We start from the raw sequence: 24,801 nt of genomic DNA on the forward strand, positions 1-24,801 counted from the left end.
CCTCCCCGTGAAGAGCTCGGCTGTTTGTCCTCCACACACCTGAACTTCTGTCATCTGAGAAGTGAGAACCAATACCTGAATCAGTCTTATATATAGAAATGCATTGCAGCCTACAGGCCATTAAACTAGTCACCAAAAACTTATAATCAAGAATGAAATGAAACAGGTTTTCCACTTCCACATCAGACGTTATAGAAAATTCCAAGCATTAGTTCGTGTAGAGACCAAAGTGCTCAGTAATGTATAATATAAGGCTTCCAATACATGGAATGGAAAACATTCTTTCTGCCTCACCTCACACAACTCCACCATCACTATTTTTGTCAATTTGCCTTCACTTGCCTCAGTCCCTTATTTAAACTATACTCTCTTTACAGTAGGGGACCTATTGTCTTCAATTTTGGTAAAACTCCATGCATATCTATGGCATTTATAGCTGAATCTGGGAGAAATCTGGCTAACAGATTGCATTTAACAGACCGGATAAGGTTTAAACTTATTGCCCAAGAAATCTGTCTGACATTGAAAAAGAATCAGTTTTACCAAGATTTAAAAACAATTTCTAATTAGAATAATACTTTTATGATACTCTTTTTCCTCCATAGATATTGTATTGTAATGGTTGGGTAAACATTATCCCCATTTTACACATGGTGAAAAATGAGAACCAAAGAGATTGTGATTTGCCAGCTCACCAAATGGGTCAATGACAGGAGTCATTGATAGGAACCGGATGATAGGAACCGGATGTCTTGACTTACATCTCTCAGTGGTCTGTCCGATGGACCACAGCTGCCATCCTAGTTCTCTCTTCTTCTGGGTTAAATTAACTTTTTGTATCCCTATAACTGAGAAGGGGTGTATGTTCTAAATCCTGAACAACTTTTGCTTTGTTGAGCTACTATTATGGCTCTCCACCTGGGAGTGATGGGGTTCTTTAAGATCCATTAAAAACTGTTTTAATAACTCATTCCTTTTCCTCTCTCCCAGAACTAATCAAAGGCACCAGTACTTGCCAAGACCAGAAAGGTCTTGCTGTTTGAAAGTTGTGACAAGCCTGAAACCTTTAGAAAAATGTTCAAGAACTGAGATCATTTCATTTTTCACACCTGCATGTTTCCCAAACATCTTATCTGATTTGCCTCAGACTTTTCAGTAAAATTCTACCCTGGTGTATAGTCACACCTGTGAGTTTCTGGTGGATTGAATTACTTTTGGCAAAGTTGGAAGTGGGAACTGTTTAAAATTGATCTGATAAAAGAAACCTGGTTTTAACCTTAACCATAATCTATAAAGCTGACTAATAGACTACTGTAGGTCAGTTGAAATGTGAATCCAATTCACTGGTTTGATTCAAAGAAAAACATATTAGAAAGCAACTTTAGAATAACAAAATTTGTTTTATATTCTAGAACCTAACAACTGAAGTATATTTTTTTCAGTGTTCATTTTTGCACTCCACCTTTTAAGAATTAAACACATTAACAGTAAAGGCTGGTTAATTGATGTGCAGTCGAGGTATGATTCATTGTTTTTTCTCTGTATCAACACACCCACACCAGGTGTCTTGGATAATAGACTGGGAAACTTAGTAGTGTTGAGGATTTCCTGTCTGCAGATGTGCCAATTACAATGCTGATTGAAAAAAGTCAGCTTGTAGAGTTAGTTAGAAATTAGCCTTTACAGTTAACTAGTTGTGACCTGAATCATAGTAAATATTTCACTGTTTAATGTTTACATTGACAGAGTGGCATGATAAAACTAGGATTTTATTAATTACATTAAAACATAGAAAATATATTTATTTTATAGTGTTAGTTCTCTCCCAATGTTATCTTCGTAAATAAACTGGATACCTATTTATGAAGGGAAATTTGATAGCACTGTTCCTGAAGTTTATCCTCTTTGCTAAAAATGTATAATTTGCAATTTTATATCCACTGTCCTAGATAGTCATTCACCACTCCAGCTAGAGCTTCTTTTTTGAAATTGTTTAACTTTTCCACTTGTATGGATCGAACCACCAAAACCTGGTTTATATTATGATCTAACCAGTTTTAAATCTGGTTATGCTGAACCAGGATTTTAAACCAGTTAGAATATTTGGGAGAATTGACCTTGTGTAGATTACAGGTCCTGTAAGAGACAAGGTGGGGAAGGTAATATCTTTTTATCTTGAACCAACTCCTGTTGGTGAGAGAGAAAAGCTTTCGAGCCATACAGAGACCTGAAGAAAAGCTTTGTGTGGCTTGAAAGCTTGTCTTTCTCGCCAACAGAACTTGGCCCAATAAAAGATATTCCCTCACCCACCTTGTCTCATTCCCATAATGTCATTTAAAGGCTTCAACCCAAAATCTTTGCATGCAGGCCTCAAATGGGACTACATTACATTGCTGAATAGATGCATTGGAGGGCTTTCAATGACATGGAAGATTAATCTTCTACCTGTGTTGGCAATTATAGTGTTCATCATCATAGTAACAGAACATCCATCAGAAGACTGTCATTTCAGAAGAATTCCTACAAGCTCAGAAGACAATGGAACTCGACTGAAAAGACAGTCTTTTGAAATCTGCTACGGTATTATGCAAATAACTTTTTAATGTTTATATATCATCTTTTCTTTCTGAAAGACTCTAAAGCACATGTGCCATATGGGCCTGATTTCACCACTGCTTTGTATCTTAGATGGTTATTTGTACCTGCAACAACTAAGTGTAAAATGCTGCCTAATCAAAAGGACAATGATTTAAACCTACAGTATACATGCATAAATGAAGTTTCAAGGTGCAAAGCTCTGGAGAATCAGATCCCACATGCTGAGGTCACTTCACTAGCCACTGAAATGCTGTAACCTGTGGGATGAACGCAGCAGCTGTTTAGCAGCAAAGAGCAATATTTCATAACCATTTATAACAGGAAGTGAAGAATAATGTATCTATTTGAAATTGCAAGGGGAATTTAAGAAGGCAGAACATATTACTCAAGCTAGAATTTGCCCAATTTAATTTCTGCAAATCTTGGTGGGAGCTAATAATCCATGTAGGCAACTGTTTATAAAAGATAAAAACACTTTTTCTTCCAAGTTTGATTCCTGTTTAGCAAGTTGGACTGTGCAGTGGGGTTGGATCCTCAGTTCAGACTGGTAAAAGGATAATTTTGTATGCCTCCCTTCCCTTTTCCAAAAATAAACCACCATATGTTAATAAAAGCTTGATACAAAGATGTCTACATTCAGAGATTTTTTTTTTTATATTATTCAAAATTGGGAATTAAATGTGCAGAAGAAAGGAACTCTGAATTAATGAGCTGTTAATCCATCTTTCACTCACTATTGTACTGGGATTGTGATAATGATGTATTGTTATGCTATAGCACCTAGATGCAACAGGGTAAGTTAAGGATCCTGGATATTGTATATTTGCTTCTGTTATTCAAAGCCTTAACAATATTTGAACATATATTTTTGTGGTTTTAATAGTTTTATGTCAAATTCTGCCTAACTAAATTTCCCCTGTAACTCTGTTGGAGATACTAGTATTCACTTCCTGTTCTGAAATATTTTTTGTTCATTTATGCTGTTAAAGAACTTCTCTGTTCCACCCCAAAGATGGCTGTAGCATTAGATGGCTCCTGCTAACAGGTTAGGTCAACAGAAGAGCCCAGCATGTGTGTTTGTAGATCATTGAGTCTCTGGCACTTGGCCACTCCTCTTGATTTTATGTGGAAGGTGCTCAGATAATGAATAGGGTGATGTACAGCAGTATAAAACCCTAAGATGGGCAAGATAGGCTCAGAGTGGAAGAGACAAGACCAGAGATAAGAGAACCAAATAGTTTTAGTTTTTAAAGGTGTGGTGAGAGATCATATCTGAGTCCTCTTGGCCATTCAAATCAATGTTGTGATGCCAACATCTTAAGAAGCAGCTCCCTTAAAGTGTCTGCTTTAATAAATGACATGGCATTCTGTGTATATTACTCCCCAGCCCCCGGTAACCACTATTACAAAATAAATGTTTCCCCCTTCCCAGCATCTTACGAAGGCTCCTCTATGTGGCTCCATTGTCTTGGGGCTGCTCTTTGCACGCACAGTGATGGCAGCTGATTTTCTTCCGGCAGTCTCTAGCTATGGGCTGTCTGGTCAGGTCAGGAGTGGGTTCTTTCTGGTAGAGGACTGGGTAGTTGCTTGGTGGGTGGAGGGATGGATCTACTTTGATTTTTGAGGTGCATAGGGTGCTTGTGACCTCCCCTAGTTGAGGGGGTTGGGGAATCTCTAGTGGGAGAGTAGGTTACTCCTGCCCGGTGGACGTCAAGCGGAGTGGGCTTTCCTTGGCTAGTAGTGTTGCAGGGTAGAGGAAACATGGCTCCATATTTTCTCCCAATGCCAATTCTTCAAACTCCATCATGGAGGCACTGGCAAAGAGAGGGCTAGTGCCTGCAGGACACTCACTGTAACAGCATCTTGGCGCCATCTTCTCTCTTTTGATCTTTACTGTAGGAGCCGTGGGGGGAGGCGGAGCTATGCTGTGCAATCCCTGTGCACCCTCTGAAGTGATGGTTGGGTGTTGCAGGAAGAGAGTTGCCCTTGTGAAAGCCAGCTGTAAGCCTGTGCTTAGTCTGAGCCTTAGAGAGGGCTGTAAACATCAGCAAGCAGTGTGTCTGAGTATTTTGGGTAGGCCTGCAAAACAAGTCTGTGTAGATTTTCTTGTTCACTGTCACTCCTCCACCTCCCGTAAGTATTCGTATCCATCATGCACATGCCATTATGCACAGGACCAGCTGGAGGATTTGAGGGAGGGTCAGTGAGATGGTTGTCAGGATACACCGCAAATTGTGCTGCCTCATTTCACATACAGTATGTGTTGGTGGGATGTTTAGGTTTTCACTGCTGCACTCCTGTTGCAGAAGGGAAGGCCAGCTGCTTTTCCTACAAACCTTAGTGCTCAACTTGCATTGATTTCTATTTTCATGAGGAAAAGTGCTGGAAACTTAACTTAAAAAAAAGAGAGAGAGATTCTCTTTCATGCACCCAAAGACCTGCTTTCTTAACGAGGGGGCTTGCATGAATCCCCCTAGTTCATTAGTAGCTTTGGTTAAATGTTAGGGAACAGGTTTTCTCTCCTTCAAATCTGTTGGAAGTGCTGTGGAATGGCTCCTGCTAACATACACATGAAAATGTCTGACTTGAGTTCCGATCTGTTGACGAAGACAAACCGACTGTGCGAAACCCCAAAGTTACTCTCAGAGGTAAAGTGAGGTGGTGTTCTGGTAAACTGCTGATGCAAAATGAGCAGCATAGAAAGAACCAGCACCAAGAGCAGTGGGAGTTTTACAGGTTAGCCTCACAAAAGAAAGCATTGACTCCCAGATGTGTGCAGTGGAACAAGCATTTTCGAGTCTCTGTGCTTGCTGTTATGTTTGCACTTACTCAGCACTGAGATATGGGCACCATGCCTTTGAAATAAAATCACCTTTACTATGAAAATAATTTATTCCTTTAAGCTCTTTGTAAAACTGAAAAGATACCAGTTAGTGCTTGTTATATGTTCTCAAGCACTATGCCTTATGACTCTGGGCACCAGATGATCTCTTTCCTAGCGTGTATGACTGAAGAATGATCATTGACATTCAGTATTAAGAAAGGGTTAAGCATGCCTGAATTGTTTTTATACCAGCTTTCTTCAAACCTTACAACCACATCAGTTTGGATTAACCAAGAAAACAAATTTTGCTTTGGAGCTTTCCTTTGATAGTTCCCCTATGTTGAAGTATTGTCCTGATCTCCTCTGGGTATAACCCTGCCAGGCCCCTGTGCAAAAGGGATGAGCTTGAGAATCCTCTTCAGGGACTAGGCTGGCCATCGGGTTCTTAACCTTTGAACTATTTAGTGCAAAATAATGCACCTCTGTTAATCTCAGAAAACCGTTACCATTAATGTGTTGTAGTTTGCTGAGAGCCTGGGTATTTTGTTCTGAATTCCCATTACATTTTGTTTGTCTTTCTTGTTAATTTTAATTCCTTAAATCTCCTAGCAGGATGTGATTTCAACATTCTCCTGCTGGAAAGTTAAGTGTCACTTCCATTAAGTGTTAGCCAGAGAAGGAGTCTTTCTAGGTTTTTCCCAAGGCCCCACTGCAGTGACATGCAACTAGACTATCTTAGACAGAATTGTTCGTAAAATGACGTTCATGTATTCTTATCTGGCATGAGAGGGAATTGGCTGATGCTAGATGTGATACATATTGTTTCTGTCCTTTATTCAATGCACAAATATGAGGGATCTGAATTTTGTTGCATGCTACTTACATTTATCATCCGATGGCTACAGCAATCACTGATTAATGTTTTGTCAAAGCTAGGAAACAGAGTGTAATTTACACTCTGATCTGTGTGTGCGAATGCATTTTTGAACAGCTAGAGGTTTGAGTTGATGAGGAGTCCCCCTTGGCAGTTTTCAGCTTTGTAGAATCACAGAAATATAGGACTGAAAGGGACCTCGAGAGGTCACCTAGTCCAACCCCCTGCGCTGAGGCAGGACCAGGTAAACCTAAACCATCCCTGACAGTTGTTTGGCCAACCTGGTCTTTAAAAAATCTTCATTGATGGGGATTTCACAATCTCCCTTGGAAGTCTATTCCAGAGTTTAACTACTCTTATAGTTAGAAAGTTTTTCCTAATATCTAACCTAAATCTCCCCAGCTGCAGATTTAAGCCCATTGCATCTTGTCCTACCTTCAGTGGAAGTGGAGAAGAATTATCACAACCCTTAACTGAAGACTGTATTCAGTTCTCCCTCCCCCTCAGTCATCTTTTTTCAAGACTAAACATGCCCAGTTCTTTTAACCTTTCCTCAGAAGTAAGGTTTTCTAAACCTATCGGTTTTTTTATTGCTCTCCTCTAGAATCTCTCCAGTTTGTCTACATCTTTCCTAAAGTGTGGCATCCAGAACTGGACACAGTACTTCAGCTGAGGCCTCACCAGTGCCAACCAGAGTGGGACAATTAACTCGTGTCTTTTAGATATGATGCACTTATTAATATACCCCCGGAATATTAGACCTTTTTGTGATTTGCATCATATTGCTGACTCATATTCAATTTGTGATCCATTATAACTACCAGATACTTTTCAGCAGTCCTACCACCTAGCTAGTTATTCCCCATTTTGTAGTTGTGCATTTGATTTTTCCTTCCCAAGTGAAGTACTTTGCACTTGTCTTTATTGAATTTCACCTTGGTGATTTCAGACCAATTCTCCAGTTTGTCAAGATTATCCTGAGTTCTGATCCTGTCCTCCAAATTGCTTGTAACCCCTGCCAGCATACATTCATGACTTGGATGTCAGTGTGAAAACACTGTTTGGTGAAAAATGCTCCAAAGTAATTCCATGCCACTGTTATAACTAATGCTACATTTCCTTCAAAGTTTTTAAAAGTAAACAAAAGGGTCTATTCTCTCCTTACCATGGTGGAGATAGAAGCTGGTGACTAGCATTAGTAGTGATCAGTCAGAGTATTGCTTTACATGAATATCAGAACCAGCCTTTATAGACCCACAAAGTCCTTGGTCATTGCCCCCTTAAATTGGAAGACTTAGTAATGTGAAGGAGAATCTCAGCTTTCATTTTTTTACCTTTCGAGGGGCCTTAAATTTCAAATGTATATAAACTACTCTCTAAGTCTGCTTGTTAGTGATTTTGATCCTAAAGATCACAGATAATCCACCAGTTATACAGTTACCCGGAAGTCCAGTGTCCAACAAAACCAAAGCCATAGATGCTTTGATTTTTGTTGGTGGTTTTGGAAAGACAACAGATCACGTCTCAGTTGTAGTGGATGGTGTTGTCCAGTCTACTTTTGTTGGCACTAGGACAGCAGCAAGCTCCCTAACAGCCACTGAGCTAGTTCCTGTGATGAATAGCTAATATAATCTTCCCCAGAAGGATGGTCAGTTCAATCCCACAAGAACAGTATGGCATAGCAAACTAAGCAAGGAGCTAAGCATAGCTCTGACAATGACTCTGTCTGTGGTCTTTGCCAAGTCTCACAAGCAGAGCTGACAAGAACTTACAGGCCCACATGGGTTAGATTTTCAAAACTGCTTTAGTGACTTTTGAACACAAGTGCTTTCATTGGCATGCACTCCTAAAGCATTTAGGTGCTTTTGAAAATCTTACCTACAATCAATATTTTTTGCTATTTTCTCCCCCTTTTAAATATCAGTTATTCCCAGCTGATCTCCTTAGGCAGTGTTGGCTGCTTTCTTGTAGGCATCATAGTAGATGGAGAAGAAAGGTAGCAGCCTTTAAAGATCAGTTCAGGGAGAGTGGTCCATGAATTTAGGGTCAGTGTGGAAGAAAATGCAAGTTGTGGGAGAAGCAGACAAATGGGGGATCAAGACAGCCATCACTGGTTGAGTAGAGGGTTAATGCAATAAGAGACCAGAGCAGAGAGAGACATGGTTGTGAAGGAGCAGTTAAGCTTGGTGTATATGCCAGAAAACCATATTGCTAGTCCTCCTCAAAATCCTCTGGCCAGTGCTATGTATAGTGGTGTGTGATCATGTTAGACAGGATTCCTTTACTTCAAAAATGCTTTGGCGGTTCCTGGTATGAAGCTGTCAAAGAAACAGTAGTAGGCAGAATAATTCCAATTTCTAAGGAAGTGATAAATGAGCTATTATAAAGTCCTACTGAGATGATATAAACTACCGTCTTTATCACCAGTAGGAAATCTTCAGTGAATAGACTGCTGTAGGCTTACCCACATACCTATGTTGGGGTTTTTTGTTGTGTTTTTTTTCCCTCTGTCTGTACTCATTACTGTGACTTCTACTGACTATAGTAGGAAGATCTGCCTACATATGACGGTGCATCTGCGTGCCTGTATGTGTGAGGAAAGCTCATTCTAAGAGCCGCTCATTGGGAGATCTCATGTAGGCTAGAGTGGCAACATTTAATGTATGACTGACCTGGTGATGGTCCCAGAGGGAAATACGAGATTTACCTGTTGATTTCACTAGCTCAGTCAACAGACAAGTTTCTTCAGGAAGCTGCCCTTCTGAGACTTACCTAAAACATTATTTTCTGTACAGAGAGCAGGGGAATAGGAAGAGGTATATATCTGGTTTTCAGGGACACATGGTTACCCTATTTATTTATTAAAAGCGAAATTATCATATTCATTCACATATATTGCAGAGTTGCATATGATTATGGTGGGTAAGAGTCAATTAACGATTTTTTAAATGTGGGACAGGAGTCTCTCTCTATCTTTCTTTTTCTAGGATGATGGTGTAATATGTTGCAGTTCTGATTTTTTAAAAAGTTACAGCCAACCCTGTGCCCTCATAGATTCATTGTTTTTCAGAGTTCAAGGCAATGGTCATCTTCAGTGTTTGGAACTGTGATTAAAAGCATGTGTGCTGACTTGTAAGAGAGGCCATTTCTCTGCTTTGATTGGTGGGGTTTGGCGTGTGCTTAGGTTTCCTCTTCCTGGGAAGAAGGTGTAAACTGATACTTTCCTAAAACTGTACTTTAAAAAAAGTTTAAACAACCTTGAGAACTTAAGAGCAATTTATCAAAAACAATTAGCCTTACTACCTAACATTAGGAAGAAATGTTAGCAACTGCTTTAATATTGCAGATAGGTGACTGTGGGAAAATGTTAGGGCTTCCTAAATTTAGGATTAGAATTTATCAAGCTACTTGACTACATGTGAAAGAATTCATGAGCCAAAGGCTAATGCAGTTGAACTGAAGTAAGATAACTAAATGTCATTCTAGTTTGTGAATGGGAGCCAGTGCAGCTGAGAGCCAATAAAAATTCAATAATATTTTATTAGTGCTTTCATAACTGCACTTGGGCCATGTAGTTGGAGGTGGAGGGGAGTTTCAGAATGACCAGCAAAGCATACTTTCTGTAATTCTTTAGTTATTAATACAAATCTATACGCATGTTAAAATAGATTGGAATTGAAAGGCAAAGTGTTATCCTGCAGATTTGATAAACTTTGTTGTTGTTTTTGTCACAGTGTTTTAAACTAATCTATTGATGAGGTGAGGGGTGGTTTTTTTTTAAATATCTGCTGTTGCGTGCTAAGCTTTCTCTTGGCTCTGCTTGGGCAGGAAAAAGGGGAAACTAGAAAACCCCATTAGTTGTCCATTTGCAGAATATCCAGGCTTTACTCTCAGTATACAAAGAAATACAACGGTAGGAAGTTGTTTCACATCCGAGCCAAGATAAGGTCCTGGAGGTTTATTATTTTTGTTGCCTGATAGCATCGGGACTGCGGAGCAAGGGGCAGAGAAGGAACAGCAGATCAACATCCCATGGGGACAACAGAAGGGAAGACAGACAGATAGCCAAGTGCCGACAGCTTCAGTCAGTGCTCCCAGAGGAAGTGTTGGTTTCACCAGATGAAATTAATACACAGAAGTCCTTACTGAGGCATTCAGATGTGACATTGTTTGGGGGGCCGGGTGATATGGCAGATGTGTAAAGCAGTGAATCATATGTTTACATATAATTAGATCTGCATTGACAAGCCAGGTTTTCCTTTTGTTTAATAATTTCCTACATCAACATCAAAGACCTTGTTTTTTTATAATGCAAACACATTACTCCCTTTTTGTTTTGCTTTGCTATAGCTATGCATTAACATCAAACGCAAAACCGTGGGTCCCACACAAAGAGAATGTAGCCTCCAAAAAATGGATACAACTTTAATAGGAGAAGGAAACTTTTCTCATTTGGATTTCTTCTACTAATCTATCCTATGTGATTACATTTGCCCTCGCAAACTCTGGTGATACCAGATAACTTGATTCTGCGTGTTATCATTACAATATTTTATTATTTGTAGTATGGTAGAGCTTAGGAATCCCCATAAAGGATTAGGGCCTGTTGTGCTAGGCACTGTACAGACTTCTCAGTGGAATGTTGTCAAGCTTTTGATTGACAAGTAGAGTGCTTTCTGCAGTATTTTGCCATTTAGATTCTAAGCCATAAGCATTTTTTATTGGTTATATAACTTAAAGGAATACCATCAACTTAAATTTTTTCCAAGATGAAAACTTTGTAAAAAGAAGCTGTTATAAAATCTATGGCCAATAGAAACATTACCACACATTTTAAAAAAATACAGTGAAACCAGTTGTCTGAAATTACACAATCATTCCTATATAATGTATGAGACCCAAACATTACATCACTAAGAATTTGAAAGTGAAATGAAGTGAACTGATTTTCTTCATTGTCCAAGCTGAGAGAAATGCAAAGGGTAAACAAGGATTGTAAAGAGTGAGGGGGGAGGGAATAGGATTTTTAAAAATTCTTTCATTTTGTGTTAATGCTAATTTTCAGAGAAGATGACACTTCAGTTATAAACAAAGTATATGTTGATAGCTTCATTTAATACGTAACATTAAATCTTCTGGCTTCTGCATATAATGGAATGGTCTTTTGTTTTGTTATGGGATAACTTTCTTGAAAATTATCTAAATTAAGGCACTTGTAATGGTATTTTCCTTTCACAAAGAAAAATTCAAGAGAAATACATTGTCAAACACAGTTTTTTATTTCCTTCTTGTTAGATTATTAAACGGCACCAAGTTCTTGGAAACCTTCAATAAAGAATGATAGGGGGTTTTTTTAGATTAAAGCTGGTGAAGAAATATTTTAATTTAAGTTTGTTCATTTCCTTAAGGCCGAGCGCCTGACACTAAAACTCTGAATTTGGAGACGATTGGGGTGAAAATTAACTCTGAAACTGGAAAGATCATTGTTGATGCTAGCGAAGCTACTTCTATTCCTCACATTTATGCAATTGGAGACATAACAGAGGTACAATGTCTACATAAACTATTTTACAATAACAGGAAACCTTACTTTGTTCCTGACTTATACTAGTAACCAGATGTTGTCATGCTCTAGCATATATATCAGTGTTTTGTTCTTTTTCACTTTGTACAATGTTATGCCAGCGATCTGGACCAGTTATTTTCTTGACCCAAATCTTGTGAAGTATCTCTGTATTAGATTATTGCTGATGATTATCAGAAAATGAATTACCAAGCAGAATATCTTTAATGTTGTTTTATCTCTTCAAATAAATGTCTTCATGCAGTCCATGAATGTTGAGTTAAAATATACATAACTACTAGAGTTGAATGAATAATTGTCAATATGTCTATGGAAAGACTGTGAAAAGTTCAGTAAATATTTGATTTTTAGAGTTTTATTGGTTAATTCTGATTAGCCACATAACCCTTTCTCTTCCCTGATATGGAACACTTCTGGCACAAGTATTTGCATCTGTGAATTTAAAATTTGACTGCCCCAAATATTCATGCATGTGGTTCTGCTATTCATTCTCTGTGAACATTCACGCCAAGTAAAACTCAATTGCTCAGAAGTTCATGGCAAGAGAACATAAAAGGGGCACAAGCATTCTTGGAGCTTATTCAGTAATTAGTAAAACAAAATGAGCAAAACAAATAGTCACAGAGTCTTGCAGCATTAACCTAGTTCTAATAATAATCTACAAAATGTGCTATGACGACAGTTTCTTGCACCTGTCAGAGTGTACTTTGAGGCACAAAGCCAGATGTTTTCAGTCACGTAAAATTCGGAGTATCCGGTATAAATTGAGCATCTAGAAATGTGTTGTCTTCGTAAAATATTTAATTATGTATGTCTGCATTGTAAGCCTTACAGTTATAGCAAGTACTCTCACCAATAAATCAGATTGCTTTTATTCCCAAAGCACATTTTATAAATATTTGAGAAAGACAATATGTGAAAATACGTGGGCCTGGTACAGTGTTCCCTCAGCTACCACAGAGTTTAGTGGCAGTTGAGTGCATCAGTGCTTTTCAGGATTGGTCTTGATATACTTGAGACATCTTTTTTTCAAAAAGGTTTAAATATGATGTTGATATCCAAAGGATATATATAGTATAAATTGACAGATCTTTACATGATTCATGACTGCCACATTTAAGCAATACCGTTGTCTCATCTCTTCCAAGAATTACACAGGTACATTATGTGATAGGTTACATAATGTCCTGAGGATACTTGTCCACATTCCTAATTGGGACTCTGGAACCAGACACACTTACATCTCCTAAATCTACCTTTCCATCTTTGACCTCTTCCCCTCCATCTAGGCTCACATCTCTTCCTGTTTGTCTCTCTCTGATGTCTTCTCTGGGATGACCTGTCACTTCCTTTAAACTGTCAAATATTGAACTACTCCTTTTCTCCTAAACCTTTTCCCCTCCTCCTTTCTCCATCATTGTTGACAACTTCACTATCCTTCCCCACCACTCAGACTCACAACTTTAGGGTTATCTCTGATTCCTAACATCCAGACTCTCACCATATCTTATCTGTTCTCCCTCTGTGACATTTCTAGAAGTTCCACTCAATACCTCTGTCAAATCTCTGGTTCATGCCATAGTTCTCTCTCCTGACCTCCTGATTCCCCCCTACCCCTCTCAAATGTATTCTATTGTGTTTGGTTTTTTTGTCTCTTTCCTCTGATCCGTTAAAGATGGCCACAACTTAAGATGGGACACTGCATATTGGGCTGCATTAGGAGGAGCATTGCCAGCAGGTCGCGGGAAGTGATTATTCCCCTCTATTCGGCATTGGTAAGGCCACATTTAGAGTATTGTGTCCAGTTTTGGGCCCCCCACTACAAAAAGGATGTAGACAAGTTGGAGAGAGTCCAGCGGAGGGCAACAAAAATTATTAGGGGGCTGGAGCACAGGACTTATGAGGAGAGGCTAAGGAAACTGGGCTTGTTTAGTCTGCAAAAGAGAAGAATAAGGGGGATTTGATAGCAGCCTTTAACTACCTGAAAGGGGGTTCCAGGGAGGATGGGGCTAGGCTGTTCTCGGTGGTGGCAGATGACAGAACAAGGAGCAACGGTCTCAAGTTGCAGTTGGGGAGGTCTAGGTTGGACATTAGGAAAAAGTTTTTCACTAGGAGGGTGGTGAAGCACTGGAATGGGTTACCTAGGGAGGTGGTGGAATCTCCATCCTTAGAGGTTTTTAAGCTGAGGCTTGACAAAGCCCTGGCTGGGATGATATAGCTGAGGTTAGTCCTGCTTTAAGCAGGGGGTTGGACTAGATGACCTCCTAAGGTCCCTTCCAACTCTATGATTCTATGACTGGTGCTCTGAGGTGGTACTGAAAGTTGTCTCTTTCGGCTGGCTGGTTCTTGCTTATATGCTCAGGGTCTAACTGATCATATGTAGGGCTGGGAAAGAATTTTCCTCCAGGTCAGATTGGCAATGACCATTGGTGGGAGTGAGAGGGGGGATTGCCTTTCTTTGCAGCGTGATGCACAAGTCACTTGCCAGAATCATCTTCTGGATATATCTCACTTAATCAATTCCCTGCCTTGGATCCCTCTTATTAGCTGCACATGGCACACAATAGTTTAGTCTCCTGATGGCTGTGTAATATTTTGGTCTACTTCCAGTGGTTGGGTTTAGTGTACGGGTGGTTGGGTGATGGTCAGTGATATGCAGGAAGTCAGACTAGATGATCTGGTGATCCCTTCTGCCCTTAAACTCACTCTGTGACTCTAAACTTTCCTCTCTTGAATCTATCCAATTCAGATGCTAGAGGTACTGTGGGTAGAGTACTGGACTGAGGAGACTCAGGAGACTGGATTCTATTCTCTGTTCTGCTGCCGATCTGCAGTATGACCTTGGGCAAACCACTTCAGCTCTCTGTGCCTCTCTTCCCTTCCACACATTGTTTCTTTCCCATGTGACTTACCCTTTTGGGCCGGGTGCTTCTCCCCTTTTCCTCTATCTTAGTCTCACTGTTCAAAAATGTCAGCACTTAAAAGCTTCATTCACATTCTCTTATGACTCATGTTCTCTCCTTTCTTAGAACACTTCTCTTCTTTTCCTACCCAGATGCTGTTTGTCTCATTTAGGTTGTAAACTCTTCAGTTTAGGAACTCTGAACTAACAGTGATACTCCCATTTTTACTCTGTGCCAAGCCCACTGTGGGACAGCACTCTGGGAGTTTAGCCACTGCTCTCCAGAGATGCTCAGTTAAGCTCATATTTATGTACCTCTGTACAATCTAAGTGCCTTCATTTAAGTAGATCCCTATAACCCAAGACATAATGGGGTATATTGTTCTTAGAGTCCTAGAATTCAAGGCCAGAAGGGACCATTTTAATGATCTAGTTTGATTTCCTGCATAATAAAGGCCAGGCATAATAAAGGCCAGGGAATTTCATCCAATGTAGAAGTGTTTCTATGGTCAAATTAAGTGATATAATCATTTTACTTGAATACCAAATTGTTTGTTAAAGTATTCATTTACATAGTTGAAAACTGGCAATGCTGTAGGCTCAGTGAGCTTCTCGGTGAAGTGAAACTTCCAACTTAGTTGAATTTCTCTAGCAGATCAAATATCAGGCTTGAAATCCCCAGGCACGCTAAAACCATTGGTTTGCATCACAGCAGAGTCAGCTCGGCCCTTCAGCATGTACTAATTGAGAACCATGGATTTTAGTGTGTGCATATCCTTTGGATAAGACCTTTTAAAAGAAGGAAAAAAGCCCTGCTAAGATTCTTCTTGCTATATGTGGATATCAAGGATCCCCCACTCCTGCCCATAAAGGTAGGGTTTGCCACACGGTCCTTGGCCAGCGTTTCCCCTCCCTCTACCTTCATACAGGGACTTGCACACTGGTTTGCCACCTGTCTGCTCCCCCTACACGTAATTGGCAGCATTTCAGTGGAACTGTAAGTGTATAGTTTGTGACATGCATTAGAGTCCTTTGAGATGAAAGGTGTATCTGAGAGCTGTTATCTCTTAAAAATCATTCTTGGCCCTCATTCACCAACCTTGTTGCATAGACGCTAACTTGCCATTAAATATTAAGAGCTCAATGGGGAGGTTTATCCACAAATTTAAACCCCACTCACCTATTCAGAATGAGTAATGTCACTTTTAAGAGACATAACTGGTGGGCGCAAATGTAGAATTGTGTTGTGTGCACGGGTGCCTTGTTGTGCTCTTGTTTGGAAAATTATACCTTAAATTTATCTGAACTGTTCATTTGTATAAGCTTCCCAAGTGTACATCTATTGCTCTTGGAAAGGTCTTGTAATCCTAAGTGAACAGGGTTTTTTGTTTTTGTTTCAGTTTTTTTTAACTGACAAGTGAAATCTCATTATTTTCTTCATTATCGATAATCGCGAGAGAGGTGGAGGCGGTATATTTTATGCCTAAAATGGAAAACGTATGTGGCAGTTTTGCAAGTCTGGTATAAATGTTATGCTTGTTAAAATCCTTTCTTCAATATCATTCTTGCTGAAAAAGCATACTACATGTTACAAAGAAGTGCTTTTATAATCATGTTTAACATATGTAGGAGTCCCTATAAATCCTCCCTTTTTCAAAGGGTGTTATAGAAACTGTAAAAAGGTGGAAGGTACAGTATGTTGCTTTGATAGAGTGTTCTGAATAGAAATAAGACCAAAATAATGAGTCATGTTAGAACAAATATACAGCACTTCAAAGCTTTTAAAATTCTTCTAGGAAGCCTCTAGTTTAAATGTATAATATATTGAAAGGATTCTTAGGAACAATTCAAATCAATGATAATCAACTAAGTAGTTGTACACATGGCTGCAAAGTGAGTGTTTACTTCAAATACTTACCAGGGAAGGTCTTAAAGCTGTTGTTTTATGAGAAATTGTACTTTATCTGCATGGATGTTTTAGTAATTAGTTGGGTTTTGTGGAATGCATGGCAGTGCTTTCACAATTTTATCTCTCGTTCCAATCTTCTATTCATTTCTGGAATGCCAAAACAACATCTGTATTTCCTGCTACAGAAATGATTGGCAGACGTTTTTCAGGCAAATGTGTGTAAAAAAAAAAAAACAAATGGCAAACTTCATCTGGTAAATGACATTCACAGATCTTGGAAGTTAAAATTCTATGTTTGAAAAGCCATAACTTGATGGATCTCAGAAAAAAAGAGCCTGGGTTTGCAGTTTTATGATTTGTTAAGGGCTGAGAGAAAAATAATCTAGTCTTCATTAATGTATCGAGCATGCGCATCAGGTACACATAAGCGTTTATAATACTAAATTGTTTGGACTTGACTTTTGGTGTGGAAGTCTGTGACTCCATCACTTACTCAGTGAGCATTAACATAGAGAATCCAAGTATAAAGGAAGTAAGTGAATGGTGAAGAAGATAAAAAGCTAAGGAAAGCTACAAGAAAATTTGCAGTTCAGTTGATATGCGCAAATGCACAGAAGTGATTTACAACTACTAATATACACAGGGGGTGCCTATATATCCATAGAAAATTTATGGATAAGCTTAGAGGAGGGAATTAATCCAAGTGTCATTAGATACCACAAATGTTTTAGAATAGTTAATAAAAGTTTGAAAAACTTGGGTGGGTAGAGTGGGAAATCTTGTTTTTGAGATTTACTGAAGCCAGTTCCAAGGGTGGTGGTTAGTTGGGAATGCCAGGAAGGAAACAGAGTTAGATTGCAGAAGTACTGGGAAAGCCACTTAATGGCTTTGTGTGAATCTGAGAAGTATTAAATTTAGATGGGATCTGGATCCACCAAAATGCCAGGGTCCTTTATAAAACATCAGCGCTACCTCAGAGAAAATCTTCCAGTTATTGTCTCTTCACTTCCCCCCATATCTTCTTGATCTCTTCCCCACTCCAGGCAGACTTTTCCCCTGTCCCTTTCCCCTCATGGTTTCCTTGCCCTTGGATAGACTCTTCAGGCTTATCTTGACTAGAACTTAAAGCTGTGTTGTTAGGACATGTTAGCTCACACGTTCCAACACAACCTCTTATCCTAGATGAGACAAATCCGTGAGTATTCACTGCTGTGTTTGGACTTCAGACTTCTGAGTTGGGATCCCAAGCTCTTGCAGCTCTCTAGCTGCCATTATTAGGGAAAACGATGGCCAAAGCAAACTTTTTTTAAAATCTCTTCTCAGGGGCGCCCTGAACTAACGCCTACAGCAATAGCTGCAGGAAAGCTGCTGTCTCAACGTCTGTTTGGCCAGTCTTCAGAACTGATGGATTATGACAATGTGAGTTATTACTTTTTTCAGTATTATTTATAATGGTGAAAAACAAAACCTGACATGCTACTAAATAGACAATCGTTTTTTGTAATTTGGGATCCAGCTTTTCAGACTAGGTGCACTGAAACTAGAACTTGTGTCTCTATTGCAAAAGTCTCCCTGTCAAATCTCCCATTTGTATAGCTGCTAAATACCTAAGGGGTGTCTTCATTATATGGTTCGACAGTAACATTTGGAGTTGTTTTATGATGTGCCAGGTACCCACTACAGTTTTTACTCCTCTGGAATACAGTTGTGTAGGACTGTCAGAAGAAAAGGCAGTGGAACATTATGGATTGGATAACATAGAGGTATGAAAAGATTTTTAATTGTGTAAATAGGACTTAGTTTCAGCATGGAGAGATGGGAACTTTCCCCTGTGGAAATTATGGTAATATGTAAAAGTGATTTTTGTATAGCCATTGGTCTAGATCCACAAACTACTACACCACATGGGTTCGGAAGATTGAACGTAACTGCTCCAGAGAAGCCGAGGAATTCAATTTCAAAAGCAGGTAGTGTAACGTATGATTGGGGAAACTAGAAGTCAGTGTGCTAAAAAGAATAAAATCTGACAGTAAAGATATTTGTTAAAACCTCATTACTATTTTAATGAGCTATAAGGGGCAACAGTCATTAAATGAAACTGCTATATCTCGTTTGTCTTCAAAGTTAGCTACACAGCTGCCTTATTCACTTAAAGGTTTCTGATGTCCCCTAGAACTTCCAGGTAAACAGGGTTATGCTATAGTTCTATTTGTTTGACTGAAAATACACTGGTCTGGTATACTTATGTACTGCACCCTGGGGAATAAAACTGCTTCAGAAATATATTCACATCCACGTAGACCATGGTGAGTTGCATGTGAATTGTGATGCACCATTGCTGGTGAGGAAGTTCAGAATCATTGTTTCAACTGCTGCACTATTATAACAATTCAAGATTTCAGTGAGCCACTTTGGAAAAGAAATGTGGGGTATCTTTATTCAGTCTTCATAGAAAAGTCATCTAGGTCTAATTCTTTATGTTGTGGAAATGGAAACTGCAATAATTGGCAGCTCTCTAGGTCATGTGCAGTCAGTTACTGATACATTTTTAGTTACCCCAAAATTCAATTTATGCTTTGAAATCAGAATCAGGCTTTAGTGGTTTTATCACTTCAACTGTAATGTATTGCTTTCTGGGTCTTAGCACCACCTGAAGGAGTAATTGTTCTTTCCAAGCAGTTGATTTTTGCATTCAGCATTTGATTTAGCCATGGCTATAGGTGAACCTGATATATTGACATCCACATGCATACAAGAAAGAAATTGAGTAGTTTAAATTGGAACCTCAGGCAAAATTAACAGGTAAATAGTCACAAAAATCATTACTAGGCAGTCTGCAAAAATTACCCTTTCATTTCTCCCTGCAGTATATGATTACAGATCTGGAGAAGCTTATGGTTTTTCATGTGCTCAAAAATTTAGGAATTCCCTATCCTTTTAGTCAAAAGAAGTCTGAACCAAACTAAAATCTTATGATTACTTTGAATTCAGGACCCTAGAAATGAGTAATCTGATTGATTTTTTTTTTTTTTTTTTTTTTTGGGGGGGGGGGAGGGGTGAGGAAGGGAAGGGAGGAGTCCAGTATAAATAGCTGAGCTTTCTATAAGAAAGATGTTTTCAGCTCTTGGTCATGCTTTCCATGTGTACGTTTTATCAGTAACTGCATATCTTGTAAGATTTAAAAAGAAATCTAGCCCACTAACTAATGCTGTTATAAACCCATCTTGGTCTATTTTTCTGTTAATTCAACACTGGTTTATAAAATAATAGTAATAATGGTGGTCATGCCAAATGTCTCGTAGTTATAGAATTATATATTCTAAAAAGGAATCTTTATGTGCATTTTCCCCAATCAGGTATACCATGCATATTATAAACCTTTGGAATTTACTGTGACTGAAAGAGATGCAACTCAGTGTTACATAAAGGTAAGTGTTCAGAACTTTTTACTTTTATTAAAATGAGATCTGGTCTATATTTTACCTTAGGAACAAGAAGCATTTGTCAGATTGCGGAAAAACTTTCTCAAAATTGATGGGTTCTTTTCCCAATCAACAGCCTTTTTTCTCTAGTCATAGCTTCACAGTTTTGATATTCGTTGCATAACACTACTTCTTCAAAGCACTTGACAAATGTTTACGAGTTAGGAGGTGTCACTGCTGATAGAGCAGGGAATTTTTTTAATATTCTTTTAGATCAGGATATTATTGTGCGCTTTTTTTTTTTTTTTTTTTTTTTTTTTTTTAAGACAAGCGAGGCAATTCTTCATCAGCTAAATGTAATCTTTGAATTGTTGTCCCATTTGTCCTTAATAAACAAGCCATTTAATTTTGTGGCATACAGTCAGAGGCACAAAGATGTCCCTGTTTTAGACCAGAGCTTCAGACCTGAAGCAAATCTCATTTTTGGAACAGTTCATTTACTCTGATTGTCAGAAGGTTTGCAGACACACTTGACTGTAGCAAAGAAGCTTGGTTGGGTTGAAGTGTAGAATCAGTGGAATATTTGATACATATTATGTTAGGGAACTAACTTCTGCCTTTGCAGTGGGATGAATGTGTTGACCTGATAGGTCCATCTCAAAGTATTATGCTCCTAACATCCTATGGCTAGAATATGCCAGACATTGATAGTTGAAGGAATTCCCCTCTATACATTTTGTCAAATGCAACCTGTAAAAATAGCTAGATTGCTATTGTCAATTTCTCTTCCAGCATAAGACTCGAAGTATCATTAAACTATTACCTTTAGATAGTGGTAATGGTAGTGCAGTATTTGAGGACAAGATGGCAGTGATATAATATCTGCTAAGAGTCACTTTGCTTATTATTAAACTCTCTCACAAAACAAGTGAATAAACATTAAACTTACAGTTGACTCTGTACCTGAACCCCTCTGAACCTCTGTGAGGAGTTTTTTGTTGTTTACAATCCTTTTCAATATTAAGAGATGTTTTATCGGGAGTACTGCTGTTATACAGCAGTGATGAATGAATCTACAGTCCTTATGCAACCTTTAACGCTCCAGGCTGGCAGGTTTAGCAGAGCCTTTTAGACCTGTGGAGATTCAGTGCCTGATAAAGATTCTCAGCTACATAGGGAGATAGCACTTTCACGCTAAGAACAGTGACAAAGATGCTGTCCTGTATAATCCACTTTCCGACACTGTTCTGGAACACAGGTGAGCATTCAGTGAGTCAGGCCTCCACACTCCTAATTACCAACCAGCAGATGCAACACTCTTGGCTCCTTCCTGGGCTAGACTTTTATTTATTTAAAATAAATAAATAAATAAATCATCTTGCATATATGGTGAATGTACCTAGCCAAACAGGCTTCCATAAATGTTTTTTGACTGAATTATAATGACACAGGATGACCTGTAGTCAATGGTGGCCATCTTTGGAAGTTCAGCTAATCAGCTGCCAGGAATCCTCATGTAATCAGCCTGTATCTCAATCAGAGAAGTGCTAAATTGGCCAATCTGGGTCAAAATGATGTTAGGCTAGAATGGGTATTGGATCACCAAGGGCATTTGTAGGATGTCATCCAAATGACAAACCTCAAAGCATGTCACTTACTTTAAATAATTGTTTACTAATGGCTCCCTGAAGTCTGCAGGATGTGGCACAGAGAAACCCTAAAATTTGGGAATCTGGATTAAAGCCTCAATTCAGCAAACCATTTAAACCCATGTATAAATTGCAGTGGAGTCAGTGGGATTTAAGCTTGTGCTTAAATGCTTTGCCCCTAGGGATAGGTTGCTGAACTGGGGCCTTGGGGAAGGCTAGTTCCATTTTATCCAGCTTCATGCCCTATCTTCAGACTTTCTAAGAAAAGTTCTCTCTGTGATGTTTTGCATTCAGATGGTGTGCTTACAAGAAAGAGAGCAACGGATCCTTGGCCTTCATTTCATTGGACCAAATGCAGGCGAAGTGATTCAAGGATTTGCTCTTGGAATAAAGTAAGTACAAAAGAATATCTCAGCTTCTAAAGCCTGCTTTTTAATTTAGTGTAAAATTATAAAAGAATCTGCTGAATCTTGGCAACACTATAAAGAATCTATGTTTTATGTTACTTTCATGTAGTTACACACATTTTCACTAAAATACAGTAGTTCTTCGTTATGATATACTGGCCTAGTTAAAGAAATTAAATAATGGCTATGGCTAAGGAACAACTGAGGCAAATTGTACGGTTGGCCAGACATTGTTACACCAAAAAGTCAACTTGAGCATCCACCTATGAACATTGGTTTCTTCAAAGAATGACAGAGAAGTCTTTCCCAGCATTCCACACTAGGGATGTAAATATTGTTTAAGAGTGTACCTGTTTAAACTATTAAAATTATATTGATTAACCATTTAACCAATATAATTTTGTGTCCCCCCCACACACCCTATCCTCTATCTTCAGCCCCCAGGTAATGCCCCCAGCCTGGGTCCACAAGAAGACCCCCCCATCTTGGATCCGTGGTCCCCGGTGTTCTGCAGCAGGGTGCTTCGCAGCACCTGCACCAGGGTCTCGGCCTCCCCAGGCAGGAGCAGCAGCATAGCTGCCTCTGCCATGGCCCGATGCTGTCACCATGGAGTCAGAGAGCCCATGCCACTGGTTTACCCTTGAACCACCAGTTAACAGATCAGTATTAGTCTTAACTGTAAGACTAATACTTATCAGTTAACCATTTAGTATTTTACATCCCTATTCCACCCACAGAGAGGAAATTGTTTTATAAATCCGCACAAGCCTTTTCTTTTTTTTAAAAAAAAGTTCACTTTCATGTGTTTTCCATGAGGGGCCTCCATCTACCAGTCAACTCTCCAAAGGATTCCTCCATTTTTCTGCCCTTTAAATGTGCCACCTTCTGGATCCTGATTCAAGTCTAACCATCATCTGACTTAAATGAAACTAGACAACTCCTTCATTGCCTGGAAAGGTCACCCAATATGAGCTCTTATGCTTCAGAGCATAAGATAGCTACTAAACGAGAAGGTGAGGAAGACGCTTCAACTATGTGGAGGGAATTATTTCATAATTTCCTATTATTTGGAGATTTTACACCTGAAATGTTTGGTACCAGCCACTGAGACAGACAGGATACCAGATTAAGTGAACCATTGGTCTAATGCAGAATGAGAGCTTGTGTTTTCATAGATATTGAGGCACTTTCTCCTTTTGGATTGAGTCCACTGCTTTCCACTGCCTCCCTTTCATTCCTAGCCTGAAGAACATCCTAGTGTCCTCTCTCAGAGTGCAGAACATCACTGCTAGGTCCCAGGTGTGCCTTAATGATTTTTTTCATTCCTCCCTTTATCACTGACTTGCATCTTCAGAAATGTTGACTATAATGTCTACATTTATAGGTCTTAACTCTAGTCTATTTTATAAAGAAGGCAAATTCTATTCCCTGAGAAACTTTTTCTTGAAGATGATGTCAACTAGTTGTCTTAATGTCATTACCATATTATTATGGAGTTGTTGGCTTTTACTGCTGAGTGACTAGCATAAAAGAAAAGTAGAAAGGATTAAGGCAGAAGAACCACAAATATCATGCGAGGAATATCTTGGAAATCATTGACTGCAGTATGCCCAACATATTTGTAGTTCATTTGCTAGTATTGCATTTTTTAGGATGTCATTGTTTTGAAGTTTTATCCAAAATAACCAATACAAAGGAAGTGCATGAAACTGCAGCACTTTTCTGTCTTGCCTTTAGCCTAAGCAACAGGTTTTTCAGAAGGTCAAACGTTGGGGCTGGTGTATTGTTGTATTTCACAAATCTTGGGTTTATAACATAGAATATAGATGTAGTAAGTATGAACTGCCATTTCCCTTTGTCTTATTTTAGTCCCCATTTAAAAGGATGTTGATCCGTCCCCCCGCAACTCAACCCCCCAAAAAATCTGTGTTCTGGTAACATCTGTGATCTGTGCTGATTTTTCTCCTGCAGGGATTCTTGGATGCATATGAGAGACTAATAAAGATTTCTTCCTCTTTTATCATGCATCTAATGGGAAAAACACTTTTCCATCAACAGCCTGAAATGATTCTTAAATGTAGACAGTTGCTCATGTTGCAGCATTTTCAGAAAATGACCTGGTAGGAATAGTAGCACATTTGGGGGATGACTACACTGCAACTGCGAGTGTGCCTCTCAGCACGGGAAGGCAGACTTGCGCTAGCTTTGCTCAAGCCATCATGCTAAAAATAGCAGTGTGGAGATGGCAGCTCGGACTAGCCATCCAAGTCCAAGGCCACCCAACCCCCTTGGTCTGAACTTGGGTGACAAGCCTGAGCCGCTGCTTGTTCTGCAGCAGCCACACTGCTATGTTAGTGTGATAGATCGCACAGAGCTAGCACTAGTCTGGTATCCAGGCTGCAAGGCACACTCCTAGCTGCAATGTAGACATCTTTTAAAAGTCATCTTGGTCTAAGCCTCTTGTGGTCAGAAGACTGAAGGAATTAAGCAAGTAGGATTGGCAGGTGCAGAAGTGCAAATCGTGGATACACTCTATGTACTTTTGGAGAAGTTTTCTCTTGTTTGCACTACAGGAAACTGCACCATATACCCTCTAATATAATGAGAGGGCATTCTAGTATTCATCTTTCTT

General features: G+C 39.1%; 1 protein-coding gene across 1 annotated transcript in view; it reads left to right on the forward strand.

Moving 5' to 3' along the window:
* The window catches only part of TXNRD2 (thioredoxin reductase 2), a 51,611-nt gene that overhangs the window by 22,284 nt on the left and 4,526 nt on the right, over positions 1-24,801 (forward strand). The window contains exons 12-16 of the mRNA XM_067539858.1: positions 11,705-11,841; positions 18,015-18,110; positions 18,362-18,454; positions 20,048-20,119; positions 22,057-22,154. Coding sequence (XP_067395959.1) covers positions 11,705-11,841; positions 18,015-18,110; positions 18,362-18,454; positions 20,048-20,119; positions 22,057-22,154 — 496 coding nt within the window. The remainder of the gene's footprint in view (positions 1-11,704; positions 11,842-18,014; positions 18,111-18,361; positions 18,455-20,047; positions 20,120-22,056; positions 22,155-24,801) is intronic.

The sequence above is a fragment of the Emydura macquarii genome, unplaced genomic scaffold (assembly GCF_026122565.2).
Source record: "Emydura macquarii macquarii isolate MOO-44397 ecotype Brisbane River unplaced genomic scaffold, CSIRO-AGI_Emac_v2 contig_554, whole genome shotgun sequence".
NCBI classification, from domain to species: domain Eukaryota; kingdom Metazoa; phylum Chordata; order Testudines; family Chelidae; genus Emydura; species Emydura macquarii.